The sequence below is a fragment of the Podarcis raffonei genome, chromosome 11, assembly GCF_027172205.1.
Source record: "Podarcis raffonei isolate rPodRaf1 chromosome 11, rPodRaf1.pri, whole genome shotgun sequence".
In the NCBI taxonomy this organism is placed as follows: Eukaryota; Metazoa; Chordata; class Lepidosauria; order Squamata; family Lacertidae; genus Podarcis; species Podarcis raffonei.
In genome coordinates this window covers 36,684,825-36,697,325 of record NC_070612.1, presented here as the reverse complement: position 1 = coordinate 36,697,325, position 12,501 = coordinate 36,684,825, and the positions used below count along the sequence as shown (strand labels likewise).

Sequence of the window (12,501 nt, the reverse complement as noted above, 5' to 3'; positions counted from 1 at the left end):
ACTACGCCCGCTACGCTACTCGCGTAACGAGACCCGCCGCCGCGTTCGGAGCGCGGGAAAAAAAGGGGGGGAAAGAAATCGCAAGGCAGAAGTACGGAAAGTGGGGGAAGAGGGGTGGGCTCTCAGGGAGTTTCTGAAGAAGATGCTCCCCACCCCCCACAGATAGATGCAGTTTCAAAAGAAGAGCGCGTCCTACGAGAGCCTCGAGGGCTATGCTGCTGAGCTGAGGAGAGCGCACCGTTGCCAACCGGCTCGAAGAACTCCATCTGCCTGTATGTACAGCCCCGCGCGCCGTTTACCTCAGGCGATTTCCCCTCAGCGTCGCACGGCGCGGCCTCTCAGTACTTGGAGCGTTTCTCCCGCCTTCCTTCCCGCGTAGGCGCTCGCTCGCTCGCTCTCTTTCGCGCGCGGGAAAAGAGCCTCCTCCTCCGTCTTGGTGGCTCCTCCTCCGGATGTCGGAGCCCGGCCATTCCGAGCCGTGGTTACTGACGCTCGTTTGGTCTCCGGGGCTACCAGGCGCCGAAAGAGGGAGCGGGGCCCGGCCTACCTGGTAAGTGACGTCGGAGTCTGTCAGGGCAGCGGGGCGGGAAAGGGGCTCGGCCCTCCTTTCGGCCTCTGAAGCGCCCACCTGCCCGCTGCTGCCACCCTCGCCTTCCGTCCCTGGTTCTCCTCAAACGCCGAAGGGAGACGAAGGAGACGGAGAGACTCACTGACAGATGTGTTGTTGTTTATTATTATTATATGAGCTTTCTAGCGAATGGGTTTGGCCTTAAAAAGTTGCCTCAGGACTGCTTTCTTAGCTGAGGATGGAGTTGGCTGCCCCCCCTGGAACTTAGTAGGGCACATTCTGTGCATCTCCTAGTCAAGGTGCCACAGGACTCTTTTGCTACTACTGCTCCTTGGTTAGGTTTTCAAACTAATGTAGTCCCACGCATAGGGGGAGCAGGGGGGCGGTTGCTATGGCCGTAGCCAGGAGGGGGCAGGGGCAGCTGCTCCCCCAAAATCAAGTAAGTAAATAAAACTGCCACCACCCCCAATAACGCTTTCCCCGCTCTAAAAATAAATCCTGGCTATGCCCATGGCAGTCCCCCCCTCCCCCCATCAAGGAAATAAAAATACTTAACTAAAAGAAATTGTAGAAAGTTTGACAGGTTTTCTGAGCACTTGGTCAAAAGAAAGTAATTTAAAACAGCTTGTTGAAACAATTCATTTCGAATCTGCTAGACAGAAGAGGATGGCAGGTGGGGGGGGCTATGCCCATGGTCCCAGTTTTGTATCTTGTTTAGAAGTTCCTGAGCTTTGGTTTACAGTGGTACCTCTGGTTACAAACTTAAATTGTTCCGGAGGTCCGTTCTTACTTAACCTGAAACCGTTCTTAACCTGAGGTACCACTTTAGCTAATGGGGCCTCCCGCTGCCACGGTGGCGCAACTTCTGTTCTCATCCTGGGGCAAAGTTCTTAACCCGAGGTGCTACTTCCAGGTTAGCGGAGTCTGTAACCTGAGGTGTTTGTAACCCAAGGTGCCACTGTACTACTTTCCTCCTCTTCCCCACATTGTTCTTCAATATTAACTCAGGTAGCAGGCTTATGTCCTTGGGAGCAAGACCCATTTGGGAGCAAGACCCATGAACTAAATGCATGATGTGATGTGCAGCAAGAGATACTTCAGTTTGGGGGAAATGGATAATTTTAGATAGCAAATACCTTCATTCTGAAAAACTTTTACAGTGTTGCCCTCTCTGCCACTTTTGTGTTCTGCTCCCCCACTGAAGCACTTGCTGTATGTGCATGTGCATGTGTGAGCACTTAAATATGGACTAAAGATGGAGTGGAATTCTTCTGAATAAAGTAAGCCCTCATGAGTAACTGTAGTAGACCAGTGTATACTGTTATGAGGTTGGGGGCAGGGTCAGTCTGAATGATACCCTGGGTCCTTTTCCTGTATCTGTGAGGGTAGAATGTATGAGGATGCTTGCCAAACTGGTTTTTGAAAAACAAACTGGTTTTTCAATGTAACTTTGACTGGCTACTTAAGTACCATGATTTAGCATATCCAAAGTAGTTGCTCTGTGCCACAGAAATAGATGGGTGGACCTTTTCCCACCCCTCTTATCTTCCAAGTAAGTAGAAGAACAATAGTCAGAGTTGCTGTGTGAGTGAGCAGGAAACTTTAAGATGGAGAGACATGCCTTCCTTAATGCTGGACTTTGGCGCTCCCCTGGAAACCTAAGGGGAAAGCAAGATCTATGTGAAGGTTGCTGTTGCAAGTTTTTCCATCCTATGCTCACACTATACATAGTTGTAAATAAAACCATATACTGTATCCTAAAGACTCCACGGTCTCTTCTAACCATCATTCCAAGAAACTGAACTTGGGTGAGTGCATGAACCCCTGGAGTTTTTGTGGTCTCTCACTGCTTGGAGATTGCGATGGTGTGTAAACAATATGTTCTACATGGCAAAAAAGGCATTTTAGCTTAAAACACAGTTTTTTCTTTTTTATTATTTCATAAAATTTATAAACACTTGATTGTAAGCAACAACACTCAAAGCAGTTTATAAGAAGGATAAAACAATAAAATCATCAATAAGAAAAAATAACTACAGTATAATTTAAAACTTTCAAAAAGTTGAAATAATAGACTGGAAACAGATTAAAACTTGCATCAACTTACTAAACAACTAGTAAGGTAAAGGTAAAGGGACCCCTGACCATTAGGTCCAGTCGTGACCGACTCTGGGGTTGCGGTGCTCATCTCGCTTTATTGGCCGAGGGAGCCGGCGTACAGCTTCCGGGTCATGTGGCCAGCATGACTAAGCCACTTCTGACGAACCAGAGCAGTGCACGGAAACACCGTTTACCTTCCCGCTGGAGTGGTACCTATTTATCTACTTGCACTTTGACGTGCTTTCGAACTGCTAGGTTGGCAGGAGCAGGGACCAAGCAACGGGAGCTCACCCCGTCACGGGGATTCAAACCGCCGACCTTCTGATCAGCAAGTCCTAGGCTCTGTGGTTTAACCCACAGCGCCACCTGCGTCCCTAATACTAGTCTACAACTACAACTAGTCCCTACTACTAGTCTGCAACTAGTAGGCTTGTCTAAATAAAAATGATTTTAGCAGGCATCAAAAGGAATACATAGGGTGCCTGCTTGATCTCACTAGGCAGGGAGTTCTAAAGTTTTGGTGATGCCACAATAAAAGATCACGTTCTTGTAGATGTAGAACAGATATTATGTAGCACCTGTAACAGTATCTGTTCTGATGATCGATGCAGCTGAGTAGGTTAACTGGTCCCAAGTTGTTAAGGGCTTTAAATAATAATAGTAACACCCTGAACTCGGCCAGGTAGCAAATCAGCAACCAGCGCAGATCTCTGAGCACAGGTGTTATATGCTGACAAGGCCTCACTTTTGTCAGCTATCATGCTGCACCATTCTGCACTAACTGCAGCCTCTGGATCAAGTGCAAGGGAAGCTCCACATAAGAGTGCATTGCAGTAATCCAGTCTTGAAGTAACCAATGCATGAAATACTGTGGCCAGGCTTTCCTGGTACAGCAGTGGCCATAGCTGTCAAACCAATTGCAGCTAGTGAAAGGCAATTCTAGCCACTGAGGCTACCTGAGCCTCCAGTGATAGAGCTGCATCCCCTAAACTGCAAATGTGTTTCTTCAAGGAGTGCAACGCCATCCAGGATGGGCAATTGACCAATTTCTTGGACAAGGGAACTAATTACCTACATTGTCTCCATCTTGCCAGGATTCAAGCTCAGCATGTTTTACCTCATCCATCTCACCACTGCATGCAAGCAATGGCCCTGGGACTGCACAGCGCCTCCTGATTGTGATGTTATGGAGAAATAGAGTCAAGTGTTATCAATATACTGATGGCCCCTGGCCCCAAAACTCCCAATGACCACTCCCAGCGACTTCATGTAGACTCCTTTTGTCTTTCCCTACATCAGGGGTCTGCAACCCACGGCTCCGGAGCCTCATGTGGCTCTTTTACACCTTTGCCGCGGCTCCGGGGCGGATACTAGCGAGGGGAGGAGGTGCATTGTGCGCCCCGATACTCCCCACTGTGGCGGGCGCTGTACTGGCTGTGACGTTGCATGGGGGCGGTGCATGCGTTAGTCACGCACCGTCCCGACGTCACCTTCCCGCCCGCCCGCCCGCTACATTGTAAGGGGCATGTACCCTGTCACTGCATTGAAAGGGGGCATGTACGCTGGTCACTGTTTTGAAGGGGAGTGAAGAACACACACACACAAAAAGGTAACTTGTTAACTTAATGTTTATTTCTATGAGGAGGAGTAATTCTGAGGGGTCAAACAAAGAAATAATAATAAAAAGTGACAAAAAAGTTATTTTTATAATGACGAGTTTTGCGGCTCCCAGTTTTTTTTTCTTCGGAAACGGGTCTTTTTTTCTTAAAGGTTGCAGACCCCTGCGCTACATCATACATCTCTCTATAGAACCATTTCTTTTTTTCTTTCTATACCTCATAGAACATCCCCCACTCCGCATTGTCCCTCAGCAATCCCTTATCTCTACTTTTCCTTCTGTACTTAAGTGATATAAATCCAAGATAAAACTTAAGATACCTTGTGGGTATACCTTTTGGGCTAGGAACTTTTGCTACCTACTAGAACACAATTAAGCACCATCTAGCATGAAGTAAGAGAGCAGATCATCATAAGCAAAACTATTTTTTAATTTTTTTATTAAAATGTTGCATGAACTATAATGTCAGCATATTATTGAAAATTAGTCTTCTTTAGTACTTAGGTGAAAAAGAAAATATGTCCTAAATTCCTGACCGCTTGAGAATGTTACTCTAATACCTTACTCCTTATCTCAAGGCAATGCTTTATACTTGTAATCTTGTACTCTCTTTTGACCTACTTACTGTTCTAATCCCTTTCGTTGAAAAGTAATTAACTAAAATAGCTTTACAATGTTCTTATATATGATTTTGTAGCATCCCTGTTGATACATTAATACAGTGAGCTTTCTATGTTAAGTGCTTTCTAATATTTATCCTCTTCAGCCCCACAGTATCCCTGCAAGAGAGGCTATTAATATTAAATGATAGTAACTTGTCCAATCCCACCATATGAATTGTGGCTTTGTGCACTAGTGTACTGTTCTTCTAAAATTTCCTATTGCTAATCAGTTAATTGGATGCTTACAATAAGGTTGATAATAATAGTATTTAGTCTTTGTATCCTTAAAATTGTTCCAGGTATTATGACCCAAAATAAGTATCAGTCTTATTTACAGCTTTGTTTCAGTTCATTCAGTCCAACACCAGTCAGACCTTCCAATAGGATCACCCTAGGCACTGTATAATAATAGAAAATTATAGGCCCTCGTCTATGGCTTACAGTCTATGAAGATACTGTTTCAATTAGCGTAATAGGAGGAATTCTGGATTGTTTTACTTAGAACAAGTATGCTCAAAGTATTGGGGTATGTGGTCCACATAGAATATGCTCAAAGAAGTATGTGCTTGCTCCTCACTTGCATGGCACATGCACATACATGTCAATTTAAAATAACAGAGCCATCCAAACCCCTGTGTTGGAGAGAATTTGGTGGCTCTGCCTGGATCCATTGTGCTCCACCAGCAGGGGATTTGTGCCACTATAAAGGTTTCCTTTGTGTGTGCCAAAAATGCTATCAGGGTGTTTATGAGATGAGGAAGTAGTGGAACTGAGCTGTCCAAGGAGCCAGTGGATCCTAAGCTGGTTCACCTACTGACAGTGGGCTCAATCAGGGCTTCTCTGTTGTGCCAGCAAAACCTGGGATGAAACTGTTCATCTTCCATCATGAGCTCTGTTCCACCCAGCCACTACCAGATGGGAGATATGATTGGTCCCTAAGTCCCTTTAAGTTCAATAGGGCTTATTCCAGTTTGAATATGATTGCAGTCTGTTATGTACTGAGTTGAATAGGATCCAAACTGCAGCAGTCTGATTGGTCCTAGAACAATAGGATCCAAAAGGCAGCAGTCTGATTGGTCCTAGAACAACAGGATTCAGAATGCAGCAGTCTGATTGGTCCTAGAACAATGCAGCAGTATGATTGGTTGGCAGGAACTACCCAATCATGCTCCAGATAGAAGTGAATCCACAACCTGATTGGCTTACAGTAGAATTCCGGAATTAGCCAATCATGTGCAGCCCATTGTGTAAATAATGTATATAAAGCAGATACTTTGAGGGGACTTTCATTCATTCCTCCTCACCACTATGAGCTGAATAAAGAGCATGAAATCACTTCGCGACTCTGAGTATATTTCAAGTCTTATTAGTGGCCTTCTATAGTTCCTTCTCTACTTCAGACAGTGTAAAGGCAGAACTACTTGTTATATGCTTTTTCACATTCTCTCTCTTCTTTTTTCAGCTTTTTAAATGCAAAACAGCCTTTGAAGGGAAGATAAGTACAGGAGAAGTGGGGCTTCTTAATGTTGCAACCTGCTCTGGAATGCCTTTTTAGTAATGAAAAGCAAGCTATGTATTTTAAACAAATAACTAAAACTTTTTATTTTTGCTCAATTTTCTCATGGAAATTTTGCCTTCTCAAGTGCTTTTACCTTGCATGAAAAATATATGTGGATGGTCTGTGATTCTACTTTGTTATTTGGTACAGGAGATCAGTTGGATGGCTACCTGGTACTCTGCTAGGGTATGTGATGAATGCGGTTAAGTTACACAGCATTGATCCATCTTTTCTATCTCTTTTCATCTGGTCTGGCTCTATGCCTAGGAAGACTGAGCTATGCCAGTTCATTTGTTGTTTGAGTTTTGTTTGCTGTAGTTATATTTGATGAGGCTCAGCTGTGTAGCTGGGAATACTCAGTATGGCAAATTATAAGAACCATATTGCAGAGGACAAGTAATTGATGTATTCACTATTTTACATCCTGAGTTTCCAAAAGGTTGTGTAACAGTTCTCCTCATTTTATTCTCAGAATCCTTTCTTATAGGTTAGGCAGAGAGCTAGTACAGTGGTACCTCGGGTTAAGAACTTAATTCGTTCTGGAGGTCCATTCTTAACCTGAAACTGTTCTTAACCTGGGGTACCACTTTAGCTAATGGGGCCTCCCGCTGCCACCGCACCGCCACCATGCAATTTCTGTTCCCATCCTGAAGCAAAGTTCTTAACCTGAGGTACTATTTCTGGGTTAGTGGAGTCTGTATCCTGAAGCGTCTGTAACCTGAAATATCTGTAACCCGAGGTACCACTGTACTTGGCCCCAGGTTACCCAGTAGGCTTCATGGCTAAGTAGGGATTTGCTGGGTGTGCCCAGTCCTAGTCAGACACTGTAACTACTAGACCATGCTGGTGTTCCTAGTATAGTAATACTGACCATAGTTATGGGGTGCTCTTACGTTGATCACTGATATTGGAGACTCAAGTAATCTTTGTAGTGAGGAGTTCCTTCTACCCAATCCAGCTGGTATGCCAACTACACCTGTTCCTGGGCAAAGATAACTTCATCACTGTGACCCGTACATTGGTAACCTCAAGACTGGAGAATTGTAATATGCTCTATTTGGGACTACCCTTAAGGTTGGTTTCGAAGCTGTATCTATTGTAAAATGCAGCCAGTAGGGACAACCTCTCATGTAACATTGTACTGCTCTTACAGGAGTTGTACCAGTTGCCGGTAAAGTTTTTGCATTGACCTATAACAACTTGGGACTAGGATAGGCAAAGTAATGCCTTTCTTCCTGTTACCCTACAGCAGGGATGAGGAAGTTTATGGCTTCACAGACTAGATTGGTCTTGTTGGCCAAATTTGACATGTGGGGTCCGCTCCCATTGTCAATTACTTGAAATCACAATGATCTGGCACTTGGAAGCTCCAAAGTTGAGATTGCAAAGCACCTCACAGGCAGCAATTCACTACTAAAATGAAGTGGGGAGGCATGGGTTTGGCAGGGGCTTCAATGCAAACCCATTGGAGTGATGTCAGGTGATTGATAGGTGGGTATGGTTTTGAGAAACTGGCCTCATGGACCAAATTGGAACGCCTGGCAGGCCAATATTGATTCCCCACCACTGCTTTGGATAACATGACAATCAGGTGGTGAGGCCCTTCTAGTTGTACTGCAATCTCTGTAGGTACAATAAACAGCCACTAGAGGAAGGACCTTTTTCTGTGATGGTAATAGCAATCAAGACTCTTGAGGAATTAAATTCAGTAGTTTCACTTTGCGGTCTCTGTTTTGATGTTCAAGTATGGCCACTTTAAGGTCAGTTAATGAGATTTTTGTCCATTGGTCCTTTCATGTAGAGACTGGGTGGTTTGTACTATGTAGAATGTAAAGGGACATTGTTGGCAAATCACATATATCACATTGGAAGATGATCAGATAAATGAATGTGGATGACATTATTAGGTCCTGTAATATGGTAATTTATCCAGAGTAGACAAATCCAGCATAGTACTTCAAGCATCTGTTGAAGTGGACTATAGTGCTCAAGCATAGTCTTTAAGATGCCATAAGATGCTTTGTTGATTTTGCTGCAACAGACAAATATGGCCACATCTTTGGAAATTGTTTAAAATGTTTGCTTCTGCTTAAAGAAAGTAGCTTATTTGACTTCCAACTTCTCTAAACAAGTCTGATGCACAAGATTCATACTCTGAAAGGTAAATAGTGACAAGTTCAGTCAAAAGGAAAAGAGTAATAATTTATAAGGGAACCGTAGATAATGATGCCAGCCAGTCGTTTTAAAGTGCATCTATCTCACCTTTAATGAATTAGATTTGTCAACAATGTATGTTTTATGCACTACTTCTAATGAAATGGCATACCAGTAACGCGGTGTACTTTGAGGTTTCCTCTATCAAAGCTTTTTGCTGTCTTAAAATAGACCTTTTAAATAATAGATACTAAAAACTACATTTAAATAACATTAAGGTTGTGACACAGACACCAAATGACAAACTTCAGGCAATTCAAAGTCTGACATCTTGTCATTAACTCATATTGTTGTTTTTTAAAAAGAATAAGCACAATAGCATGATTTAAGGTTGACTGTCAGCTTAACTTTATATATCTTGGCTTTTGTTATTGGTGTCACAACCTTAATGTCATTTTCACTTAGGCTTTCACATTTCTTTTGCTAAATTCTTAAAGGAAAAATAACTGAATGGCACATCTAAAACACATAAATAGCTTCTTCAATAGCTTATTCTGAGCCTCAAACTAAAAATCTAGAAACTCTATTTTAGGGTGGGGTGCTTCCAGCTAAATTGCCAATGCTTTGTTTGTGTGTCTGCCCCTACCAAGCACAGAAACAGATTCCTATATTTAATTTCCTTCTATTCAAGGCAATTAAGATTTTAAATGTTCATTATTTTAAATATAAGCCCCATTATATAATAACACAACACATGCATAAGTGCTTAACATTTGTTATTTGACACATTTTATTTGCCAACCAATTGCACTTGCAATTCTTTTGCATTTGTTTTATGGAAATGTTGTTTATTTAAACTGTATTTGATTAAAATATTTCTGTCTTACCATTCTGCTTTCCCAAAAGCACTCAAGTCAGCTAATGGGATAAAACTCAAAAGATACCTAAAGTACAAAACTCAAACAAATCTATCTATCATCTATCTATGAATGAAACATTTAGCAAGATCACAAAACCAAAAATCAGAAAAGCAGGCAAAATGATGAAAAACCACTGCAGCTTCACAGAATCAGGATCATTCTAAAAAGCCTACCTCAAATGCCTTCCAAAATAAGAACATTTTAATGGATCACCAGAAGGCAAGGGGCAGTTTTGCCAAACAAGATCCTTGAGTTATTTGGCCTGGGTGTAATGTCCCATGACTCAGCTTCCTCACCTCAGATAGTGAGGGGTCTCAAATCATGGCGGTCTCTGAACAGAACAGAAGATTCATTTAAGAGGAGGCAATCCTTGAGATATCTAGGGCTCCGGCTAATAAGAGCTTTGGAAATGAAATCCTTTCAGTATCTGGGTGTATTTAAATCTGGCTTCAGACCTGGTTTTGTTACTGAAGCATTCTTGATTACGCTGATGGATAACCCCTACTGGGTGAAGTGGAGTGTGGCCCTGTTAATTCTGGATTTCTTTGTGGCTTTCAGTTCCATTTACTATAGAATCTGGATAGGCTGGCTGGGGTGCTGGTATGCTGTACCTCTGTGGTTCTGGTCCTGCCTGGTGGACCAACTCCAGAAGGTGGGATTTGTGTTTTGGAGGTCACTCAGGATTCAGTATTGTCTCTCATGCTGCTCATCATGTACAGGAAATTTTGGATGTAGCTATCGAAAGACTAAAGTAGCAGCAGTACACTGATGACACCAGCATTCAGTTCTTCTTTTATTCATCTGAGTGCTGGTAGATCCAGATTTGAAATGAGAGGTTGTGGCAGCCAAGGCATGCAGCATCTTCCACTTGCCAAGGCAGTTATAACCACTCCTGGACAGAGGGTGCCTGGCCATGGTTATCCCTGCTCTGGTTAACTTCCAGGTTAGACTACTACTTCAGTGTCTGGGTTACATGAAAATTTCAGTTAGTCCCAAATATAGCTTTTGTAGTTAACTTGAAGTAAGTTAAACGGTGGAGCTCCTTGCCCCAAGAAAATCACCATGGCAAATAATTTTGAAATTTCCAAAATGGGATTAGATATCAATACAAAATGATGCTGGTAATTACTAATTATGCCAAACTCTCCCTTTACCTGCCACCATTTTGTCATTGGATCCACCCCTGTACCTTTTGACTGAGGCTTATCATTTTTGTGACTGTTGGGCTCATATTTTTCCACCTTCTCAAGTGGGAGGAAATGAGAACCCCTGTTGTAGAGAATTGCTCTTAGAAAATTCAGATATGCTTTCTGAATATAACTTTCTATACTATGTCTCTGTAGGAATATTGTTTGTTATATGGTGTGACACTGGAAAGTAATATAAATCAGATTCTTAGGTTGTCTCCCATTCAGATACAGCAGCCTTCTGGTCAGTTTTGTGATCTCATTAGTTGCTTAGCAAATTAAGTGGTGAAGGAAAACTTTAACAAATAGCAGAACTAGAAATATTGGAAATAGTCATGTTGTCCTAAAAAATAAAATAAAGAATTTTCACCTCCTTGAAGGCAGTGGTGCTGTACATCCTCCATGAGCAAGGGAAGACCCACAATCATATCTGCATGCATGGTGTGAGCCAAAACATTGTTTTGTTTTGTACTCTAGATTTTGTGATTGAGCTGTGGCAGCTGGCATCATGTGTGGCTTGTATTACTTGGTGGTAAAGGACTTGAAAGCATATGCTGTAGCTCATGGGTAGGCAAACTAAGGCCTGGGGGCCGGATCCGGCCCAATCGCCTTCTAAATCTGGCCCACAAACAGCCCAGGAATCAGTGTGTTTTTACATGAGTACATAGAATGTGTTCTTTTATTTAAAATGTATCTCTGAGTTATTTATGTGGCCTGTCCAGTGTTTTTACATGAGTAGAATGTGTGCTTTTATTTAAAATGCATCTCTGGGTTATTTGTGGGGCATAGGAATTAGTTCATTTCCCGCCTGCCCCCCAAAAATGTAGCCCGCCCCCCCACAAGGTCTGAGGGACAGTGGACCGGCCCCCTGCTCAAAAAGTTTGCTGACCTCTGCTGTAGCTGTACACAGAGCATTTTCTGTAAGCTCTACCCTCAGGTGGCTGAGACTCTGCTTCTTTGCACCCCAGGTTGCACCCAGATACCAGAACTTTGTTTTTCAAGAGTTAGTAATACTGTGGATTTCAATTAGAGAACAATTCAGTTCCCACAAATAATCTCTTCCATTCTGCCTCTCCATATTATGCATTTGCTAGCAATGATGTGTGTCATTTGGGGAGGGGGCACAATGCTATCACATCATCCCTCAGCACTATTGGTGAGGCAGGTATTAGGATTGAGCAAAGTATAGAGTTTGTAAAATATTTTATGGTTTCTCTCCTGAAAACATAAGTTTCTGAAATTATTTCTGATCTTCCCCTTTCTTATAAATTTTTATATATGATGTTTCTTTCATTCTGTAGTTTTTTTTCTGTGCAACTCATTTTATTTGGTCTTACTTTTAAAAATACAGTCCCAGTTGTTTACCTACTAATCCCATGAATCTACATTAAACGAGCAGTTTATATCAAACTCCTGGCAGCCTTGGTTTAAAATTAAAATACATGATTTACTGTTGAAGTTGTCAAGACTGGAAATAATATTTGTCCAGCTGGACAGCTTTCTTTTGTACTTACTAAATGAAAGTTGAGATTCTGTCTCCTCCATGAAAGCTTCTGTGTCAAGAAGGTAATTTGGACAGTTTGTGCCTTGACAAGGATTATTAAAATCAGATGGAGTGAAGGGAAGTGAGTGTGAGAGAGCAAAATTGACACTGACACTCTCTATTATTTGTGGCTAAGATCATGATGCCTAAGTTGATAGATCACGGGTGTCAAACACAAGGTCCGCGGGCCG

The 12,501-nt window shown here is 42.5% G+C and overlaps 2 protein-coding genes across 8 annotated transcripts in view; one reads left to right on the top strand and one right to left on the bottom strand.

Annotated features, from left to right (window-relative positions):
• Positions 1-403, bottom strand: part of SLF1 (SMC5-SMC6 complex localization factor 1) — a 33,663-nt gene extending 33,260 nt beyond the window's left edge. For 2 of the 4 annotated variants that reach the window (XR_008332810.1, XM_053409036.1), the window contains exon 1: positions 300-403. The gene's annotated coding sequence lies outside the window, so the exon portion shown is untranslated. Of the gene's footprint in view, positions 1-238 lie in introns of all 4 variants that reach the window. The other 2 variants (XM_053409037.1, XM_053409039.1) reach the window with 2 other exon arrangements.
• KIAA0825 (KIAA0825 ortholog) overlaps positions 49-12,501 on the top strand; it is a 179,986-nt gene continuing 167,533 nt past the window's right edge. For 2 of the 4 annotated variants that reach the window (XM_053409044.1, XM_053409042.1), the window contains exon 1: positions 49-272. Coding sequence is in view for 1 of the 4 variants with exons in the window: in XM_053409041.1 (XP_053265016.1) it covers positions 453-550 (98 nt within the window). In the remaining 3 variants the exon portion in view is untranslated. Of the gene's footprint in view, positions 273-368; positions 551-12,501 lie in introns of those variants that run through there. The other 2 variants (XM_053409041.1, XM_053409040.1) reach the window with 2 other exon arrangements.